The 23,540-nt window shown below is 41.7% G+C and overlaps 1 protein-coding gene across 1 annotated transcript; it reads right to left on the bottom strand.

Annotated features, from left to right (window-relative positions):
- Positions 1–4,595: 4,595 nt before the first annotated feature.
- On the bottom strand, positions 4,596–5,253 carry LOC114890304 (olfactory receptor 8K5-like). The gene is given in 2 exon segments (XM_029213730.1): positions 4,596–4,920; positions 4,922–5,253. Coding segments are annotated over 2 exon segments (657 nt in total).
- Positions 5,254–23,540: the final 18,287 nt, after the last annotated feature.

The following is a 23,540-nucleotide window of genomic DNA, read 5'->3' as shown; positions in this document are numbered from 1 at the left end:
AACTAACACAACATTGTAAAGCAGTTATACTCCAATAAAGATGTATAAAAAAAAAAAACACACGGGCTTCCCTGGTGGCGTGGTGGTTGAGTGTCCGCCTACCGTTGCAGAGGACATGGGTTCGTGCCCCAGTCCGGGAGGATCCCACATGCAGCGGAGCGGCTGGGCCCGTAAGCCATGGCCGCTGAGCCTGCGCATCCGGAGCCTGCACTCCACAACAGGAGAGGCCACAACAGTGAGAGTCCTGCATACCGCAGAAAAAAACAAACAAAAAAACCCCCACAACTTTCTGAGAGCTGTGTCCTGAATAAGACAGGGCTGTGCCCATGCAATTGTGCCTGGTCATGGAGCCCAACCTGACAAAAGATTTGTATTTTGGCTAACTTCTAAATCTGAGAGGATGTGAGAAAAATAGAGCAACATTCTGCTATTGGGGTCCTGTCATCTGTTACTTTCTGATGTGAGGGACAACCCTAGTACAAGCAGTCTTCTTTTCAGCCTCTGTCTTCCTCTAAATGAATATTGATGCTGTGTTTACCTTTAATTAATATTCATTGCGATAAAGGAATTACACTCATTCACTTTTAATTATACCCTTCTTGCATAAACAAGCTTTTAATAACAGATTTTCCAGGGTAGAGAAAAACAAGCTCTCTGCCCGCAGCCTTGTTTGATGCCAGGAAAGCTGCCTCTGCAATTGATAAAGGGAATTTCAGTTTGTTACTTGGTACAGTGGGAGGAGCCGTGGTGGAAAGTTAGGTCTTCGGAGTTCTAGCTCCATCCAGCTATGCCATAGCTACTGTGTGTTCTTGGGCCAATTCCTTGCCCTCCTGTGCTTCACCTTCGTATCTGGAAAATGGTGATGGAACCCAACCAATCATTCTCATCCATGGCTGCATACAGGGAAAACCTGGGGGATTATTGAACAATACCAAAGCCCAGGCTGCATTCCAGATGAATTAAAACAAAGTATCTATGGGTTGGGTGTAGGTGCAGGTATTTTTATAAAGATCCTCAGGTGGGATTCTTTTGATGTTGGGAATTATGGGTATCATTCTCACCAGACTTCTAGGTGTTTGTGGCTCCTGCCAGGGTGGCAGGTTGCACAGGGCCCAGAAGGAAGGCCAGCACGGACCCCAAGAACCAGGTCAGCCATGCCCTGGTGCTCCCCTGTGCTGGGTGGGTGCTCACATCCTGGGATTGGCTCAGTGGTATTCTCTAGGAGCAGGGAGGAGGGATAATGTTCACTGAGCACCTGCTCTGTGACAAGGCACATCCAATGTCTCATCTGTCAGTCACGAGACACGTCCCCTGTCTTCTCTGTGCCAGGCACGGGGGGCTTAATGTTGGTGCGTAAGGCAGTTTCTGCCCTCACAGACCTTATGACCTAGTAGGGGAGAAAGGCTTCAAAGTGTGTAATTAACAATTACATGAGTTTAAGGAGTTGAAAGGAAAAGTACAGGTTGCATCAGAGCACATAACAGTGGTGGGGCAGTGCTGTTAAGAGAGACCTGCGTTATGAAGCAACGTCTAAGGTCTGAGGCCTGAGGATGAGTAGGACTTAGTTTAGTTCCTAGATGGCGAGCAGCATTCGAGTAAGATATAGTGCTTCTACAAGGCAGCTGCTGGCACTCCTCTTGTACAGATGGGAAACCCAGTCCCAGAGAGACCAGGTCCGAAGCAACCTCCCTGGTTCCGACTTTTCAGCTGGGAGGGATATCAGAAATCACTGAAATCACATGGTGGGACAGAGCTCATTAAAATGACCACAGCTGCAGCTGGACAGAGCAGAAATCAGGTTGAAATAGGAAAGGAATGAAGCCATAGGCCTAAGGCACACTAAAGGCAGAAAATGCCACCTGCCTGGTCAGGCAACAGGCCACATGCAGTCCTGGGAAGGAAGCCACATCACAGGGTCCAACACGGATCTTGGATGGGAGTGGGCTTCTCTGTGAGGCAGATGGAGACTGGTGTGGCATGACCACAGGAGGGGTCCAACAGCAGGGGATATTCTGATGCTCCTAGAAGGTGGTCCAGAGCAAGGCAATCTTTCAGCCAATAGCAGGTCTCCTCCCGTTAGTCTGGAGTTGGGGGATGGCACCCCAGATGCTGAGAAAAGCAAAACAATGCTCTGCCAATCAGTGCTGGACAAGCCCAGCAGAGCAGCTCCCTCAGGGAACGAGGTGAGACCACATCTCGGCAGCTGGCTCGGGCTCAGGGTTGAGACTAAATCAGGAGGTCAGAGACAGTTCAGCACCGGGGGCTTGGTGCCGAGATCCAGAGCTTGAGGACAGGATCAGTGCTGGAGGCTGTGCGGAGGCTTATCCCAAGGGCAAGGATCAAGTCGTTCCAGGTGTGGGGGGAGCAGGTAGGCAGAGGTGGGAGGCAGGTGGCACCTGACCATCCATTCCAGTGGTTCTCAGTGAGCATCTAATATCCACTGAGAATCTGCTTCAACATAACAGGGTGGGATGTGGGTACCTGCACTTTTAAGAAGCTCTACAGGCAATTCTAGCGTACATTTCTGGTTAAAAATCACTGAGCTAGACCAATCCCTTCAGTTTTCAGATGAAGAACCTGAGCCCTAGAGAGAAGTGACTTGCCCAAGGTCCTACAGCACACTAGCAGAAATAGGACTAAAACCTTGGTTTCTTCACTCCCAGTCCACCGCCTATACATTCAGGTTAGCAGTTAACATCAGCAACAGTAGCAACAGCTCTGGAGATGCATACGCCCCTGCCTCTGATATCATCCGATGTTCTCAGTTAGGGAACATTGCTTATTTATGCCCCATAAGCAAACCAAGACTGTGCGAAGTGAAACCATTTGCTTGCTCAAGCCCATATAGCTGGGCTGGGACTCTTTCCTAGTCCTGAGATCTTTCTCTGGCTTCAAGCACCACATTACGAAGCTGGAGTTTAGGCTTTTCTCCCAGGAGGCAAGACCTGACCTTTTTCAACCTGGATGGTCTAATGGCCTCTAATCCATTTCCTGTGCATGTGGCCAGCAAGCCCCTAATGGAGTGTAGCTATAAGGCTAAAGGGGAGCCTGGTAATTAGAGGCCTAGAGGCATAAGTGACATTTGGACAACTGGCCAGCTGGCTACAGTGCATTTGGCACCCCAAGGGTCCCAGAAACCAGAGCCGAAGTGCCAAGCATATCAAACTCATGTCACCAAGGTCTGCGCTCAGCTGCTCCCTTAGCATTTGCAAAATGTCCTGCCCACACTCTTCCCCTCGCATCCTCCCTTGGCCATTTGCAGGAGCAGATGAGTTGAGGTTACATGCAGCTGATCCCAGACCTGCTGGCTAATTATCTTGGCCTGTAATTAGTGTTTCCTATTCCTCACTCCTTGCCAACTCCTGCAGTTAATGTATCGTTTCTCTCTCTGCAGAGATTCCTTTGGGAGGGTTCTGAGGCCCTGGAATGAACATTTCTGGTAGTGGCAGGATTTTGGAGATGTTCCATCTGCTGCCTGTCCCACCACCCCTTGGCATCATCTCTGCTCCCTCCCACCTCAAAGTCTACATCCATCACCAAGTCTTTAGTTCTCTCCTGAACACTTCTTGAACGTGTCGTTGCTTTTCCATCTTTGTGGCTCTGATTTGATCAGACCTCATCATCCTTCATGTGGACTCCTACAGTATTTTCTTAATGGGCCTTCCTGTCCTGGTCCTGCAAATGTCTCCTCTGCAATATAGGAAGAATAATCTTTCTAAATTGACAATCAGGCTGTATGACTCTCCTACCTAAAAGCCCAACCTTTTTAGTTTGGCACATAATGTCCTGGGCAGTGTGGTCTGCCTAATTTTCAACTCCCTCTTTCACATGGTTTTTACATGGTTTTAAATTCAGAACTGCTGTAATTTTCTCCTCTCCTCCCTCCCTTACACGTCCCAATACGTATGTACATGTGTGTGTGCGTGCACACACACATGCACACACACACGCACTCCATCCATCCATGCTGCTCCATGAGCAGGAGGACAGAAGACAGGGCAGGAAAGGGATCTGATTGACTTGGGCAAGCACCCTAAGAGCAATCATTAGGAAAGTGAGAAGGAACTCATTCTCTGTGACTTTGGAAGATGGGACTAGAAACTATTAAGTTCATTTTAATACTCAGAATAGATATTTAACTGATAGGGACAGAGTAAAGGGACAAAGTACGTGATTAAATAGTTAATCTCACTAGGGGACTGTAACTAGAGAAAAAAAGTATGGGAGACCCCTGTAAGTTAATCATCACTCAAGAAAGTACGCTTTTGTAGCAAGAAAACCATGCAACAAAAGCATGAGACATGCTCCTCAAACAATAAAACAATGGTGGAATGAGGTCCACATCCTGCCCAGTGATGTCCGTAAGTTATCGATTCCTAGGACATGCTTCTCTGCACGTACTAAAAACAAAAATATAGGGAAAAGGTGACATTATACTGAAACCTGAGATGATTTACCATATTTTAGTATGTTACCACCTTTTGGCCCATTTCCATAGCGCCATGACAGTCAGTCCCAGTATGACCAAGTAGGAACAAGAAAACTCCCCCCATCCAATGTGGAGGAGGAGCTGATGATGGAAGTTTGATGTCTATTCAAAAATGAGGAAGGTGGTCTTTCCCCCTCCTCACTTTTCCTTTGATTATAAAACTGTATAGTATGACCAACAATTCTATTTCTTGTGCATTTGAGCACAGCATAAGTAACAAGGGAACATCATCACAGTAGAAATGACTGATGACATTAGAGCTGTAAAAAGTCAATGTAAAAATCTTGATAGTGAACATTAGTGCTTGAAAGGTACTGCAGAGGTATGGAATGCCTACCAGCACATGACAAAGTCTCTGGGACATGATAACATTGTAGAGCAGAGGGTTACTACAGATGGCCAAATAGCAGTCATAGGCTGACAAGACATGGCTGCAAGACAATGAACATAAGGAAGAAAGCCAGCTGTGTGGTGCATGCATAATAGGAAATGGTATTTTGATCCACAACAAAATATACCAGCATCTCAGGACAAATGACAGTAGAATTACCAAGATCAATGAAAGCCAGGTGTTTGATAAAAAAGTACATAGGTGTGTGTAGGTGGGAATCCACTTGGATCAAGATGATCATTCCCAGACTTCCCACCACTGTGATTGTGTAGCTAATGAGGAAGACCCCGAAAAGTGGGGCCTGCAGCTCAGGACGCCTTGTGACTCCCATCAGAATGAATTTAGTCAGTGATGATAGATTTTGTTGGCCCATTTAGTCCAGTTAGCTTTTCTGGAAAGAAACAGGTTGTTATTAGCTTCCTTGTGGTATCATCTAAATAAAGTATAATATGTATAGACAGAAAAAAACAAAAAACTGTAGCCCAGTAAGCTCTCGGGGTGACACCCCCTTGCCTACCGCTTATATTTCTCACAAGCGTCCTATACTAATAAATTCTTTCCTTACCTGTCACTCTGCCTCTTGCTGCTTTCTTTCTACACTGAGACAGACCTATGCTCTACTGAGTCCCAAAATGCATTCTGCGGTGTCATAAACACTGAAGTTACTTGAGCACAAAGTGGGCTCCCCCAGGAAATAGTGAGTGTATCTGAGCACAAAGTGGGCTCCCCCAGGAAATAGTGAGTGTATCACCTGGAGGATTCGGGCAGAGGCTGTCAAGATGCCACAGGTGCAATTCCTGCACTGCGCATGGTCTGGGAGTCTTTGGCCCTCAAATAACATTCTAATTCCAAGATTCTGTACATCTCTGATACAAAAGCCACATCAAGTTTTGCTACTTCCACAGAGACTTTCCTGTTTGGGAAAATCTCACCTCTCTGCACATTTGTGTCTGAATCCCGTCCATGCACATACACACACACTCCACACACTGCGTCAAATGCTTCAAATATCCGGTGGAGACCCATCTTACACTCATTCATCTATAAAAGCTAGAGGGGGAAGAAGAGCAGGAACATAATTTGAATAACATGGGGATGACTCCTGGTCTTCTGCTCAATAAGCAGAGGCCCCAGGCCAAGCGGAGGTGCGATGGGAGGTGAGCGCCTGCCACCGTATCCTCACTGTGTCTCATTCCCTGTGGGCCGCTCAGAGCTGGGAGGCATCTTGAAGATAGGGCTGCTGAACACAAGCCAGCTACTGCAGCTGAGCCATCACCAAAAAGCAGAAATCAGTTCCAGCCTCAAAGGACCGACTGGTGGTGCTGAACCCTATGAGAGACATGAAGTCTGCTTCTGTTGTGAGGTCTTCCAGCGGGAGTTTAAAGGGAATTTAGGTACTGTTTGATTTTTCCCTCATGTGCCGACTTTAGAGGGTACTGAGGTACAACTCCACTGTGCAAGGTCTATCACCATGTCTGGTGTGGACCACAGGATGGGGAGGCCCCAGATCTTCTACTATTCTCATCTTAGAACCCTGAGAGAGCATGGTGCTGGGCACCTAGTTATTGAGTAATTGTTTAGAAGTTACTTTAGTCTTTCAGAACTGGCGTGGTAGAAGAAACACGAGTCTAATGGTTAGTGACCCAATCATGGTCCCTTCCAGTTCGGTGATTTTAGGTAAATCTCTGTGGGGCTCAGCCTCTTTATCTGTGTGTGTGGAGTATGTTGCAGGGGCTGGGGAGTGGGGAGGGGAGAAGAGTATGGATTAAATGACCTCCATTCTTCCTTCCAACGTGAATGTGCTAGGATTCCGATTTTTCTGTTTTAGAGGTTGGCAAACTTCTCCTGTAAAGGGCCACATATTTTAGTGTCCGCACACCACACAGTCTCTGTAGCAGCTATTCGGCGCTGCCAGTATTGCATGAAAGTAGCAATACATGAATGAATGAGCAGCTTTGTCTCAATAACACATCATTTACAAAAACAGGTGGCAAGCTGAATCTGGTTTGCTGACCCCAGGTTTGTGGACTATTGTTCTAGTCTAGCCTATCTATTCTCCACATAGTAGGACTTTCTTTTTCTGTCTGAACTGAGTGGGGGGACTCCATTCTATACCACTCAGTTGCCTATCTCATGAAGAGACTCTCACCAAAGCTCCTTACTCCTCTTCTGCCAGAGTAAAGTGGTTCCAACTTACAGTAAGCCTTTCCTTAGATCATCTCAGAGTTCTGCTGAATTCAGAGCTAAGAACCTTGTGGTGAAGCAGGTGATAACAGTTGACCATTTTCACTCTGTCAAAGAAGTCTAGGTTTTCAAGATTTCCCAAACCATTATGATGAGTGGAAAATTTAGTTAGTAACAGATGTATTGAATCTTTTCAATAACAACATCTGGGAAGAATATATCAAGAGCTGGACACACTGGTCTCCTAGGTTTGGCATCCAATATCCTCTCGATTTATCATCAGTGGCTTTTACGTACCCTCCTGTAACCACCACCAGACGTTGTATCAATTCCAACACTTCTAAGCTCTGTGACTTCAAAGAAGCTATTCAACTTCTCTATGCCTCAGTTTTCTCAGTCTAATGAAATAATTAGTTTTAAAGAGTTTGCATAGCACCTGGCACACAGTAAGCACTTGATATGTGCCATTATTATCTCCTTGTCCATGAACATCCCTCATATTTACATGCCTCTGGGCCTTGGCTCACCTTCATCGTGGCACATCTGTATTCTTCCCATTGCTCAGGATTGAGCTCAAATACTGATTGGCCAGGAAGAGTTCCCTGAACCCCTTGGTAAGAAATAAACTTCCCATGTCCTTGATGGGACAAATAACCTTCTCATACCTTGATCTCTCTCTACTTCTCACAGTAATTTTCTACTTTGTCATAGTTTGTTGTCACCTATTACTATAAATATCTTGGGGACAGAACGTGTCACTAGTTCTTTTCTGGATCCCCTCCATGATGCTGAGCAAAGTACCTCAGCACATAAAGGATTCTTGGTAAGTGTTGGTTGAATTAATGAATCAAGTAAATCAAGAAAAGTCTCAACAGCCAGATTTTATTTTCCCTTTCATTTTGCATTGTGATACTTGGTTTCATGAGGATGCGACTCTACTGTCAGTTTCCAGTAGAAGTTTAACAACAGGCTCATTAGTTTTCGGCATAGACTGGATATGATAACTGACAGAGATGTTATTCGCACTCAGGTTTCATTTGAGTATGGGTGGATGTTTTTTCTTGATAACTTGTACCCTATGAACTCATCCATTTATACCACATCTAGGCACAGACTGGAGACTGGAATTCTATGCCTATGAGGCAGCAGGAGCAGGTGGGCTTGGAGCCTAGGGCTCGAGAGAGAATTTGTCAAGTTTTGCTAATTAAGCCTGGGATCCATCTCTCCCTCAGCCTGCCAGGATGATGACAATGGACTGCAGCTAGTCATTTTACTGAAGAATTCCCACTGTAATTTTTTTCTATTAGTGAGAGAGAGGTCTGTGTGCATTAGCCACATATCGAGGCCATACTTTACCTCAATTTGGAATATATATTTGGTCCTACTTGATTTCACATTTATGGAGTTGAGTTTAACTTCAGAGAAATTTTGGTTCCCAGGCCTATGATACTTCCAAGTGCTGGATGAATCATAGATTTTTAGAAAATTGAAAAGGGTCACAGAGATTAACGATTCTAAAGTCTGATGCATCCATCTCTCCAAATGTCTCTAAGTGCTGAGCAACTTTCTCATGCATGCTTCCAGTGATAGGGAGTTTTACTGCTACATGAGACAGCCCATTTCTTTTTTAATTATAACTTGAATTCTTATTGATGTAACATCAGCTTGCATTTTCATGGTGATTTACTTCCAAGAAAGTATCTTCACATTCATAATGTTTGATTTTCACAAGGTTGTTTGGAAGAGGCCTGGACCCATTGGTTCCATCACCCCTGCTTCACTGAGGAGGAACCTAGGGCTGGATGGCTCTAAGCCATGGATCTTGTGCAGGGTATTGGAGTCAACACATGAGGTGATTCCACTATGCCATGAGTTCCCTTTTTAACAAATAGAAGTTATTTTTACCTTCAATTTTAAAATAATGAAATATATTTTCTGCAGATGTAGAGGGAAAATAAAATACTCTAACTGCATGTTTTGAACTCATTCCCAGCTCAGTACTCTTTTGAGATGGCTTAACCCCTATGACCAAAGTCCAGGGAAGCAAGGAAGCTTGGAAGAGGTCCCACTGGCCTAAGTAGGGTATCAGTTCCCATGGAGATGATTCAGGCAACCACCTGGAACTTGCTTGCAGTGGGTAATGGCTTGCCTCTCAGAGGGAAAGGGGCAAAGCCCAGGGAAAGCCAGCCTTCCAGTTAGTGTGCTGTTGACAGTGCCAGGAGGAGCTGACCATCCTGGCACCAGCTGTCCTAGGTGGGCCAGTCCTGCTGAGGGGCATCGATCTTTTTCAGTGCCCCCTTTTTCTTCTCATGAACCTGGACAACTTCATGGACCCAGTTGCCTTTCCTTTTCCTAAATTCAGGAATCCTAGCCTGTCTACCCTTTGCTGTTGATCTACCTGGAAAGGGTCCAACACCTTCAAGTCACCAACAGCCTGACCTCAATAGTGCTGAACGAACCTACACTGGCTGATGGTGCTGGTACGTCTAGGCCTGTCTTCATAAGAAATAAAAATACACACATACAGAAGAAGAAGGAGAAGGAGAAGAGGAAGAAGAGGAGGAGGAGGATGGGAAGGAGAAGGCTAAGAAGGAGAAAAAGAGAAGGAGGAAGAGGAGGAAGAAGAAGGAGAAAGAATGATAAGAAGAAGAAGAAGGGGAAGAAGAAGAGAAAGAAAGACTGGAGGGCTTCCCTGGTGGCGCAGTGGTTGAGAGTCCGCCTGCCGATGCGGGGGACACAGGTTCGTGCCCCGGTCTGGAAGATCCCACATGTTGCGGAGCGGCTGGGCCCGTGAGCCATGGCCACTGAGCCTGCGCGTCCGGAGCCTGTGCTCCGCAGTGGGAGAGGCCACAACAGTGAGAGGCCCGCGTACCGCAAAAAAAAAGAAAAAAAAAAAAGAAAGACTGGAAATTTGAAAGAATAAAAAGCCTAAAAGGAGAGCTAAAACATTGAGAAATCAAAATAAAGTGGAGGCTGTTTAAGTAGAATAGAGGCAAGAGAGCAAGAAAGAGAATTCTCTGATACAAATTTTCAATGAGATTCAAGAAGATATTACCAAAGAGAAAGCTGATAATAAGAAAACTCTCAAAAATTAGGAGAAATAATTTAAAAAACAATTGTTGAAATTAAAACAATCTAGAAGGAGTGAAAATATATGGAGGGACAGAAAACTGAATTACTGATCTCAAAAACAGACCTAAAAATATACTCCAGAATATAGAACAAAAAGGACAAATGAATGAAAATTATTAGTAAAAATAAGAGAGAAATGGAGGAGAGACTCAGGATACATAGCTGACAAAGACAAGCAGCTTGGGAAGAGACAAAGGAAAAAATGGGGAAACGATACTAAAAAATAAAAATAAAAAAATTTTCTGGAGCTAAAAAAAGACCATTTTTGGATTAAAAGTCACAGAGTTATACACAAGATTAATAAAAATAATATAAACATTTTCTTGGGAAAATGTTAATTTCCAGTAATAGAAAGCATATATTACAAGCTTTTAGAAAGACAGAACAGCTTATTTACAAGGGCAAGATAATTATTTTGACACTAGAGTTCTTATCACAACACTGGAAGCTAGAAGACGTTGAGAAATATTTAAAGAATATCACTGGTAAAGGACTGTGATTCTTTGGTTTTCCAACCAAGAACTGCAAGGACTCAAAAAGCATGCAGCTACGGACTTCTTACAAAGGACTTGAAGAAATATGCCTTCTTCATTAAAATGTAATTAGAAAAAAAAAATCAGATTGGGGAAGATAAAATATGTAAGAAAAATACTGACTTTCAATGAATTCAATAAATCTCATTTTTAAGTATAAATCAGGTTTCTTAGAATAGAATACTGAAATAAATGTTTTAACAACTCAGAGTAAAACTTCCAATCATCTTAACAGGCAGGAAGAGGATAGAGTGAGGGAAAGCATTCTAAGAGTCTCTTCTTGAGGGACTATAAGCATATACAATGTACAAAAGTCAAATGTATTCATACATACCTGCGGCAAGCAGTTAAAACACAGAATTCTAAAAGTATGTCATTTATAAGGGCATAACAATATGAAATATCTAGGATAAAATCTAATAAAAGATGCTCGAAACCTCTCTGCAGGTAAGCATAAAATTGTTGAGACGTTAAGGAAGACCAAACTAAATGGAGAGATACAGTATACTCATGGACTGAAGACCTATTGTAAATATGACCTTTCTTCCAAATTGATCTAAATATGCAATACAACCCCAATCAAAATCTTAAAGCATTATGATCATGTTTATGATTATGATAATCTTAAAGCTTATCTTGATAAACTGATTATAAAATGTATATGAAATATGAAGAGTCAAGCATAGCCAAGATACTTTTGAAAAGGGAACCAAGGTAGGAAGACATGCTGTAAAAATACGAAGCCTTATTATGAGGTTACAGTTATTAAAACAGTGTAACCTTAGCACAGGAATATAAACCAAGGGACTAGAATAGAGAGCATAGAGGCAGACTCCAGTATATATGGATGTCTGATATGTTATATAGGTGACAATGCAGAGCAGTAGAGAAAGACAGTCTTTTTAGTAAATGGTGCTAGCTTGACCCCTACCTTACAACATATGCAAAAGTTAATTCCAAGGGGAGTTGAGATCTAAATGCGAAAGACAAACAAAAAATATTTTACAAGATAAAATAGGCAAATTTCTTTATACTTCAGGGAAAGTAAATTTTTCTTATAGAGGGCATGAAAGGGGAATTCCCTGGCAGTCCAGAAGTTAGGACTCTGCGCCTCCACGGCATGGGGCACAGGTTCAATCCCTGGTTGGGGAACTAAGATTCCACAAGCTGTGTGGCACGGCCAAAATTAAATAAATAAATAAATAAATTAATTAATTAAATGGACATGAAAGCAATGATCATATAATAAAAGAATGAAAAATTTGAGAATACTAGAATGAAGAAATTGCGTTCATCAAAAGACACCACTGAGAGAGTGAAAATACAAGCCATAGAGTGGGAGAATATTTTTTCAAGGAGTTCATATCCAAAAATATAATTAAGAAACAAATCAATAAGAAAATCCAAGAGTTAGCAAGAGTCTGGAACAGGCATTTCACAAAAGACAAAAAATTGTAGGAAATTAATATATGAAAAAGCACCCACTTTCAATAGTAATCCCAGAGATACAAAATTAAAATCACTGGAAGATATCACTACACATTCACCAGAATGATTATAATTTAAAAGACTAACAATATCTCATATCAGGGAGAATGTAAAGCAATAGGAACTCATACGTGTGGGAGTTATAAACAGGCACAATCCCTTTATATAAGTTAGGCAATCTCTACTAAATTTAAAGATACTCACCATGCTCCAACAATTCTACTTATTGTTACATAGCCAATGGAAATGTGTGCACAAGAAACTTGTTCAAGAATGTTCATAGCAGCATTATAAAATAGCCCAAGATGGAAATAACCCAAATGTCAGACAATGGTGGAAAAGAAAAATAAATTGTTGTGTATTTATATGATGGGATACTATACAGCATCGCCACCAACAACCAAAAGCTACAGCTACACATAACAAGATGAATAAATCTTTAAAATGTAATACTGAGCAAAGGAAGTAAGACATGAAAGATTTATACAGAATAATTTTATTTATGTATGTTTCAGAAACAGGCAAATCTAAATGCTAAAGTACTGAATATACAGCTTGGTGGTTAAAATACGAAGAGAAAGGAGGAAATTCCTACACAAATCAGGATAATGGTAACATTCAAGGGGAAGGTTGAGAATAACTGTTGGCTTTTAGAGTTCTGTCAATGATCTACATTCAGTTGCTTGAACTGGGTAGTGGTTAGATGAGCAATTCTTTAGGCCATACATTTGTGTTCTATGCATCTTTTTCTGTATATTTCATAGTAAAAATTTAATGTATATCCTTAAAATACAAAAAGAAAAGAGAAACACCTAAGAGTGGCAATGTTAATATCAGATAAAGTAAAATTTGAGTCCAAGAGTAAAAATGGAAAAAGAGAATATTTCCCATTTGATTAAAAACACCAAGACTAGAACTCCCTGGCAGTCCAGTGGTGAGGACTTGGTGCTTTCGCTGCTGTGGCTCGAGTTCAATCCCTGGTTGGGGAACTAAGGTCCCACAAGCTGCACGGTGCGGCCAAAAAACAAAAAAAATAAAACCCCACCAAGATTATATATTTGTCATAAACTTTCGTGTACTCTACACTAAATAGTACTTTGCAAGATATACAAAGCACAACTCTTAGAGACAAAAACAAAATTTGATAAAAACAGAATTGAAGAGTTTTTTTTTAACATCGTTGTCTCAGAATTTGATTGATCAAATAGACAAAAAAATATAAAAAGGATATAAATGAGTTTAAGTTTATAATTAGTAGGATAAACTTACTAGATAATCTAGTACTTGATACTTTATAGAGAATATATATTCTCACATGCCCATAGAAGTAGAAGAAAATTGTGATGTGTTTAGTTATAAAGAAAATCCTGAATAACACTTTTCAAAATGTAAAAGTCTTACCACATTTTGGGACTATCACACAATCAAACTAGAGCCACATGAATGGTAGATCAAAACAAAACAAAAACCAAACAAATAAAATCCACACTTTCTTTAAAGAAATTGTAAATTAAGTCAAAATCATACTCTGAGATCATCTAAATATCAACAAAAATAAGAACAGTGCATAGCAAAACTATGGGTTGGTGCTAACAAGAACTATTATAGATTTAAATTCTTTTACTGTTAATCAAAAAAGGCCAAAGATAACAACCAAGCTTTCAACTCAAGACAATAGAAGAATAAAATAAGCCAAATATATAAAATTATATATTATAATTAATAAAAGCAAAAATTAATAACCTAGAATGCTAAAAATAAAACAGAATTAATAAAACAGAATTAATGAAAAAAGGAAGTGATTCTTCAAGAAGATAAAATAAGCAAGTCCCTAGGAATCTGGGCTTTGAATAAAGGGAGAAAATAAAAATATAAAGCATTACGAATGAGAAAGGTATAACTACATTAAGAAGCTAAGTGAAATATATAATTCTTTAGGAAAGTTGAAATAACCAAAATTGACTTGCAACAGGGCTCTCTGGCTCTCCCACCTTGCCTATGTGGGCACAGGGGTATCGGGGGAAAAGACCTTAGCTCTCCAGTACCTTTCAGTGACTGGGAAGTTCAGTTCACCACTAGAGCTGCAGAGCTCCCTATGTTCTTCAGTCCAGCTTTGCCAGTAATAAAGGGTATACTCTGTTTTCATTCCCTCCTAGGTCCAGTGTCTATTTTTCAGTGCATTCTGAATATGAGTAGAAGGAGGTGTGAGTAATTAGCTTTCCAACATATTTAGAGTGTAACTGAAATGAAAAATTTCTCAAATCTTTTTATGAGACCAACAAAGACCTGACACCAACACTTGCTAAAGAGAGCACAAAAAATTAAAATACAGACAATTCTAGTTTATGAATGTTACATCGTGTCAACTGACTTAAGGGAAAAGGGGAGCTTATGTTTATGTCCATGTTACCAAAAAATATGGGAGTATGTCTTTTGGCACACTAGAACAAGTGCGTAAAGCTTCCCTTTGTGCTGGTTTCATTCCCAATCACACTTCCACCTGGCTGTGGCAAGGTGCTTACCAGTTGTATAAGCTAACATTCTATCAGCTTGGAACTGCAGCAGAATAAGAGAACCTCTCTCCTCACAATTCCAGCAGAACTCCTGATAAGGAGTCTCACTGATCTGGCTTGGCTCCAGTGCCCATCACTGAACTGTTCATTGTGGCCAGGAGATTGGTACTCCAGCTTGAACAAGAGTGGATTATGTGTCCACTCCTAGAGCAGGGATAGAATTAGCTTGACCTGATCCTCTTGGTCTGGGAGTGAGAAAGCAGTAACTCTCCAAAGGAAAACTGAACCTCTTTCTAAGAGAAGGGAGAATGGGAGAATGGATTCAGGGTAAGCCAAGAAAGAAGAAAGAAAAAAAAAGACACACACACACAACAGACAAAAAATATAAAAACAACATCTAATTTAAGATTACTTATAAAATCTTAGCAAATCAAATGCAGCTATATATTCAAGGAATAGTATATTGTCAATAAGAAGAGTTTATTCCAGGAGTGCAGGATGGTTCAGTATTAAGAAGTCCATGAATGCAAATCATAAGATTAATTATTAAAAAAAAACATATGAAGGAAAGGCATTGGACTTGATTCAGCAACTATTTCTGGGTAATTGATTCATTCCTCCAACAAGTATTTCCTGAACACCAACTATGAACTAAACACTCTTCTAGTCATTGGATATAGGAGTGAGCAAAACGGGCACAACTCCCTGCCTTATAAAAGTTACATATTAGTGATTAAAACTCTATACAAGGGCTTCCCTGGTGGCGCAGTGGTCGGGAGTCCGCCTGCCGATGCAGGGGATATGGGTTCGTGCCCCGGTCCGGGAAGATCCCACATGACGCGGAGCGGCTGGGCCCGTGAGCCATGGCTGCTGAGCCTGCGCGTCCGGAGCCTGTGCTCCACAACGGGAGAGGCCACAACAGTGAGAGGCCCGCGTAACGCAAAAACAAACAAACAAAACAAAAAACCTCTATACAAAATAGTAAGAATATGAACCATCTTAAATATGGTAAAAAGTATCTGACACATGCTAACAGCAAAATTTACATCAAATATTGAAGATTTAAAGATATTCTCTTCCTAGGATTTCTATTTCACTTATCTTTCAGAGCACAATTTTAATAAGATTTCTGGAAAGAGGCAATGTATATATTATCTGGATTCTTACTTGTTAAGAATATCTTTTCCTGCCCTTGCAAGTGAAAATAACTTGCAAGATTTCTCAGTCTTGAACATTTTCCCTTTAAACTCTGCAAATGTTGCTTCTTTTCCTTTTGGCATTTAATATTAATGAGGAATTATCTGAAGCCAACCTAATTTTTGTTTCTTTGTAGGTAAGCCATTTCCTCCCACTCAATTAATTAAGTATTCTACAGGACTCAATTAATTTGATTGCTCTTTATGAAACCTTTCAAACTGAAACATTGCCTTTCTTTGACTCAAGAAATGCTTCTTCTTTTCCTTTTATTGTTTCTACTCAATTTGCACTTTTCTCCTCCAGGTTTTATTTAATAACTAAATGGCGTCTTTTAAAGTTTTTCCCTATGTCTTTATCTTCAGTTGTTCACCTTCTTCTCCCTTTCTTTGGTTTTGTGGAGAGTTTTTTTTTTTGTTTCTTTTGCAGTACGTGGGCCTCTCACTGTTGTGGCCTCTCCCGTTACGGAGAACAGGCTCCGGACGCGCAGGTCCAGCGGCCATGGCTCACGGGCCCAGCCGCTCCGCGGCATGTGGGATCTTCCCGGACCAGGGCATGACCCCGTGTTCCCTGCATCGGCAGGCGGACTCTCAACCACTGCGCCACCAGGCAAGCCCTGTGGAGACATTTTTGAAACTTTCCCCTGCTTTGGTTTTCCTTGGTATCCCTGCTGTTTGTATTTTGTTGGTGTTATTCTTTGTGAGGCTAACATAGGGAAGACAGGCCTTCCCTTATAAAACTGCATGATGTTGTTAGAAGTATCTATTTAGTTAAACATTCTCGGAATATAAATTAAATACAGTATCCTCTCTTTCTTTCCCTAGCAATTTTATTTAATAGAAAGATGATGCTCTGATTCCAGAAGTCCATGCTTTCTCAATATCAGATGTTGAGCCTGAATCTATAAACAATTATATGCTGACCTTTTAGACATTTAGGTCTAGACAAGGAGAGACCAGAAAAGGTTAGATATGCAGTACTTTTCCTTTCTGGTTCTGCATTCCTGAAGCCTGGGAAGGGGAGGCACAAGTCCAGGGGCAGTGATGGTTGGGATCTTTGCATTCTTTGCAGGGCTCCTTTCCTTTCTTGTATTCTGCGTGATCTGGGAGTTAGCAGTAGCCTCATCTGCTCACCTTCAGGGTCCCATGGCACCTGGCTCATAGGTCCTTGGACATGCACCAGTTACCAGTATACCTTTATGTTAAAAGGACCAGGAAACCTAATTCAAATAGTTCCAGGCAATAAAGGAGAATGATGTGCTCAGTTAACTGAGATAAGGTGAACTCCACAAGGGTTTTTTGGCTTTTGGGGGTTTTTTTTGCTACGGCCCAGTGATGTTGTCAAGGACCAAGTTCCTTTTTGATCTCCCTTCTCTGACTCTGAAGTGTCAGCTCCACTCCTAGGCTGAACTTCCTTAAGGAGACAAGGTAGCTGCAGCAGTTCCAGACCACATGGCACAGCAGGTGACGAAGCTGACTAGCTCAGAAGAGGGCACCTGAACTTCATGTGACTTCTGAAGGGGAATGCAGTTTCACTAATTAGCTTAGACCAATCTTGGCACTCCTGCCCCCATGGCTGGGATGGGCAATTCACTCTTCCTTACCCCACCACACGGCTGCTACCCAGGGGAAAGGGTGAAACGGGTGGTGAGGCGTCACCCATAATATATTCAGATTTTTAGGGTTCCTTTTAGCGTGTTCTCAGAGTTGGAGACAAGTTCCAGAATTGGTCTAAACAATGCAGGGATAAATTTATTTGGCTATGTAAGTCTATTATATTAATTATTCAGTTTATTAAAATCCACTTTTGAGAGTGACAGTTTGGGAAAGCCCCTTAGCTGTTATTTTGGTTTTATTTCACTTTGATACTCTGTCAATCCAAAATCCATCAGAGGGGAGAAAGGAGACTGGACTAGCAGAATCTCATAAAATAATGCTATATTTTGGACATTTGGATTCATTTATATATATAAGAAATACTTTTGAGCACTACTACTTGCCAGGCATTTCATTCCTAAATGTGGGGATACAATGGTACACCAGCTAGAAAATGCTTCTGTTCTCAAAGAGCTTAAGTCATAAAAGAGATGATAGCAAAGTCAATAGATTTGTGAGATAAAAGGAAAAATACCAGCTGCTATGAGACCACACAGGGTGGGTGCCAAATCCAGGCTTGAGGAAGCAGTCAAAGCTTACTTATCAGAGAAAAAAGTCATCTGAGCTAAAACTTAAGTGATGGGTAGGAGTTGGCCAGGTGAAGAGGAGACGAAGGAGCCTTCTAGTTAGAGGGTTAGTATGTAGAAAGGCCCAGAAGTGAGAGAGGCAGCAGAGCAATTCTAGAGGTAGAGCACCTGGGTTTGATTCCTGGCTCTGCCACTTAGCAGCTGTGTGATAGTGAACATTTAAGTTTCCATCTGAGAAACAGATAAGAATGGGAGTGACCTCATGCCATTATGAAGACTGAACAAATTAATATTTGAAAAGCACTAAGAACAGTGCTCCGTTTGTTACATAAGAAGCAAAATAAATCTTACATAAACCATAAAACACATATTTCCACACTGCTTCGGTCAACAACGAGTAAGAAAGAAGTTACTTTTTGGTGTCTTCTGTTCAAGAGAGCCATGCTTTTTCTCTAACCTCCACAATAGTGGGTCCAGCTGCCTGAACAAGACTGTCCACTCAGTCCCCCTGGACTGAACCCCTTATCCATTCGAGAGAGGGTACAGTGTGAGATCACAAGAGAACAGTAAGAGTGGGAGTTGACAGCTAGGGCAGCAAGTAAACGCGAAGAAGGTCAATGAGGAATCCAGGAGAGATGGTGGTATATGTTGAAGGTGAAGGCAGGGGCAAAGCAACAGTCAGCCATCTGGGCAGGTTGTCAGAAAGACTGACAGCAGGTCCTTGTCAACGCTTCCAGACCCCATACAGAGGCAAGACTCCATCTCTGGAAAGCCTGACCAGGACAAAGCCAGGTCCATATCCAGGGAAACCATAATGCCAGGCAAGTTATCAAAGCAATGATTCCTCCTTTCTTTCATTGATTCCACAAAAAATTTATTAAAATGCTTAACATGTGCCAGAAAACACACCAGGTGCTGGAAGTATTAGTAATAAGACAACGTCTTCGTCTTCAAAAGATTTGAATTAGTGAGACTAGTGAGAGGATAGACTAAATAATGTAGTGTTTTGATAAAACTATTCACAGGGCACCATGGTAACGATCCCAAAATTCTGACCTTACCAAGTCCAGTTGTAAGGGTGAGGAGAGAGGCAAGGAAAGGGGGCATAGAGAAAATAGAGATAGAGAAATGGATTTAGAGTCTTCACTGAGAAGAAACCCAATTATTAATACAAAATCAGAGCAAGATGGCTTCCAGAGTGGCCTGTTGAAGCTACTTCATAACATGACTCTGTTTCTAGAAAGAAGGAGTTGAAGTGTGCAAGGACAGAATCATATAACGAAGGTAAGGAAGGACAGTGTCTGAATGAAAGAGAAAAAAAAGCAGAGTACCCATAAAATATGAACAAAACAAACCTCAAAAATATCATTCTATAGAAAACTATTCAACAAAAAAAGGGAATGAAGTACTGATACATGCTACAACATGGATGGACCTTGAAAACAATACGCTAAGTCATAAAATACCATAAAATTGCATGACTCCATTTATATGAAATGTCCAGGAAAAGCAACTTAATAGAGACATAAAATAGACTAGTGACTGCCTAGGGCTCAGGGGGTTGAAGGAAAATGGGGAGTAACTGTCTATGGGTATGAGGCTTCTTTTTGGGTGATGAAAAGTTTCTAAAATTGATTGTGATGAGGGTTTTACAGCTCTGTGAATATACTAAAAACCTTTGAATTGGTATACTTTGGATAAATTGTATGCTACGTGAATTACATGTTTAAAAAACTGTCACAAATATAAAATAAATTAAAAATGGTTCAGTAGAGGAATAAGGAAAAGCTACTATGGCTAGAAGTTCAAACATATAGGGTGTAGGGTGTAGTGACAGATCAGTCTCAGGCAGTGGTTCTCCACCAGGGTTGATTTTGCCCTCTAGGGTACATTTGGCAATGTCTGCGGACATTTCTGGTTATCACAACTGGGGAGGTGGTATGACTGGTATCTAGGGGATAGAGGCCAGGGATGCTGCTAAATATCCTAGAATGCACAGGAAAGCTTCCTACAACAAAGAATTATTTAACCCAAAATGTCAGTAGTGTTGACGTTGAGAAATCCTGGCCTAAAGAGGCAAGCAGAGTTCAGGTCATGAAGGGTTATGGGGACAAGTCAAGGAGTTTGGTCTTCCTCTTAAGAGTAGTAAGGAACCATGATGGGGGATTGGCATGGTGAGATCTGAATTTTAGATCGATCACTTTTGGTGCAGCCTAGAAAAAGGATTGAAGAGGCAGGGGGACAGAGATAATGATGACCCAACTAGGATGGCAGGAGAAGAAATGGAGGGATTTGAAAGATATTAACTTAGGAGAAACAATTGGTGGAATGTGATGACTTGTTTGATTCAGAGTTCAGGAAAAAATGGAGAAAGAGGGGCAGGTTGGCGTCTAGACTTCCAGCTTGTGCTAGAAGCTGGATGGTGGTAATGCCATTGACTAAAGTAGGAAACAAAGGTAAGGGAGTTGGTTTGTGAAATAAAATAAGAGATTATATTCTAGATGCATGGAATGTCCTGTGGAAATCAAAGTGGAGCTGTTCAGGGGATAACTGAAGATAAAGTTATGCAACTCGGGAGAGACTGGAACTGTAGATGGATATCAGGGTATATAAGGCAATTGTACATGGGAATTCCTGGGATAACCTAAGGAGAGTGAGGCTTGAGATGAGAAGGAAGAACTCTAAGGGATACTAACAGGCATAGAAAAAGGAATTTGCAAAGGAGACTAAGAGAGTAGCCAGAAAGTTGAGGAGAAAAACAAAACAACACAAAACAGGACTGTATGGTAACATAGAAGTCAAAGGAAGATTGTTTCAAAGAGGCCAAGAGTAGAAAATTCTGCAGAGATCAAATAATATGAAGACTGAGAATTACCCAATGGATTTAGCAACAGGAGTTTGAGGGAGACCATGGTGAGACCAGTTTCAGTGGTGTGTCGGGGATAGAAGTCAGATGTAGTGGGTTGGAGAGTAAGTGGGAGGTAAGGAAGTGGGTGCAGTAAGTGTAAGTGACTCGGCCATGGCAGGGCAGAGAGAGATCAGTGGTAGCTGGAAGGGAATGTGGGGATCAGATTGGGGGCTTTTTGAGAAAAAAGACTTCAACACTTTAAATGCTGAGTGGAAGGGGTTGGCAGACAAAAAGATTAGAGATATAGAATAGAGAAATTAAAATGTCAAGGTTTGGGGGAAGGACTGAAGTCATTGCTTAACTTTGGTTGAAGGACATCTCTGCTATCAAAGCACTAGAAAAGGACAAAAGGATGGATGCAGACAAAAGAGAGTTTATAATTTTGGTGGCAGAAAATTGAGGATATTTTCATCTGAAGTTTTCAGATTTCCCCGTGGATGAGGTAAGGTCATCTCCTGAGGGTGAGCCAGTGAAATGGCAGGGTTAGTATTTTGTGGAGAGTGGACACAGTTTGAAATAGCTATAGTAGAGTCGAAGAGAAGGAAGCAGATGGATAATCTGGAACATGACAAGGTCAAGTACATGGCCATGGGATCTGATGACAAATAAATGGATGTGAAGGTCATTGAAAATGAATGGGGTCAGGGATTTAAGATGGAATTTCTTCATTGAAGCTGACTTGTCTTGGCAGAAGAAAACTATATCATGCCTCTTGGGGTATGTGCAGATTCTAAGTAATGTCTTGTTTTGTTTTTGGTTCTCAATTGGATTTTATCCTTAAATCTAGACTCAACAGTACTTGTTACACTTCAAATCTCTCTAGCACTTATACTTAAGGAAATCATGCAGAGAAGAATGGAAATATTTCAGAAGGCTACAAATGAATACGGACCATGATGTGCTCAACGACTTGAAGGTTGCTTCCTCTTGCACGTGAAAACTCTTTGGTCATTCCAGGTAGCCACCCGCCTAGTGCATCTTCCCTTCCTCAAGGTAAGTAGTTCCATTTACTTCACCATTTCTTCCCTCTTCTCAGACACTGACTTGTACATACATGCTGGCTTTCTCCTCTTCCAGCAGGTACATTCCAGATCTCCTCCTTAGCTTACATACTCCCCAGTTTTCTCTAAGGGAAAAGCCTACCAGAAGATACAACCTTCTGGAGGATGGCACTCAAGTTCACTACTCTACTGCACACTTGGGACATTGGGACAACTTGATGCTGTCAACAGTACTAACATGGGACACAGGAGGACTCTTTCACATCCCCTAATGTAGGTCCAGAGTCCTGATCCATCCACAGAATGCCAGAATTGCAACTGAACTTGGAGATCGTCTAGTCCAATGCTTTATTACGCAGAAGGGGAAGCTGAGGCAGGGAGTTGAAGCAACGTGTCCAGATCATGGCAATCAGCTAGTGGCACAGCCTGGATTCAAATCCAGATCCTCTCGCCCCTAATCTGATCCTCTTTATGCTTATCAAATTCTCTGGAATAGTATCTCATTTTCTTCTCTCTAAATATCTATGGCAGAATAACTTTTCAGCTCAGTTCCACATATTGACACTCTGAATATTCATTTCCCAAACCTCAGGAGCTTAACAAGAACAGAAAAATGGATCAAAAAAATTAATCCATTATTGGGTGACATGGATTATAACAAATACAAAGTGGGAGAAAACACACAAGAAAGTAAAACCTCAGCGTGTTTACAGCCTTATGACAACCATCAGGCTGCTACCAAAATTGGACAAGACAGAGCATTATAAATCATGGGACTGTAAGTGAAGAACAGGGAGAGAAAAGAGTACAATAGTGCTGATGCCTCAAGCAGCATTCATCACCTATAATCTCCCAGCCTTTCCATCTTCTGAGCAGGTCATGTGCACAGTAGGTTTTGGTCTGAAGCAGTAGCCCTTACTGATCTCTCTCTGCAGACCTGACACGTTCAACTGATTCCCAGTAATTAAAGGTGATCACAGGGCCAGACAGGCTCCTCCTCATTGAATCAGGGTTATAATGTACCTGGATTTTTAAAAACGAAATGGAAAAAAAATCTCTCTGAAGAGTTGGCAGGGAGAGAGATAGCATTGACCTCTTTTTCCCCAACAACAGTGGAAAACCTAATCTTCAGTCTGTGGCTGAAAATGAAGAATGCCCCACAGAGAGATACACAAAACAGGCTATCACAATGGCCTGTCAGAATGAACTCGGGAGAAGTCAATAACTTCAATGGAAGACTCTAGGTCAGATTGTAAAACAACTCCAGCATAAATCTCATGAACTATCCTTTAGGGGGGTAATCCTGAATTTTTCCAAAACACCTACATTGAAGTCAAGATCAATGACCTTTAATGCACTCACCAAACCACCCCTGGGTGAGTCTGTGGCTTTGAGCCTACTCGTTTCCTGCTACTGGCCTGGGGCCCTGGTTGCTCTTTGCACAGGTCGAAAGTTCTCACTGACATCAGGAGGGGCCACAGGGCTCTCACCGAGGCCCAAGCTGCACTTTCATGGCCAGACTGAA

The sequence above is a fragment of the Monodon monoceros genome, unplaced genomic scaffold (genome assembly GCF_005190385.1).
Source record: "Monodon monoceros isolate NGI ecotype Baffin Bay Population unplaced genomic scaffold, NGI_Narwhal_1 Super_Scaffold_11, whole genome shotgun sequence".
Taxonomy (NCBI): Eukaryota; Metazoa; Chordata; class Mammalia; order Artiodactyla; family Monodontidae; genus Monodon; species Monodon monoceros.
This window is presented reverse-complemented; position numbering and strand designations above follow the sequence as displayed.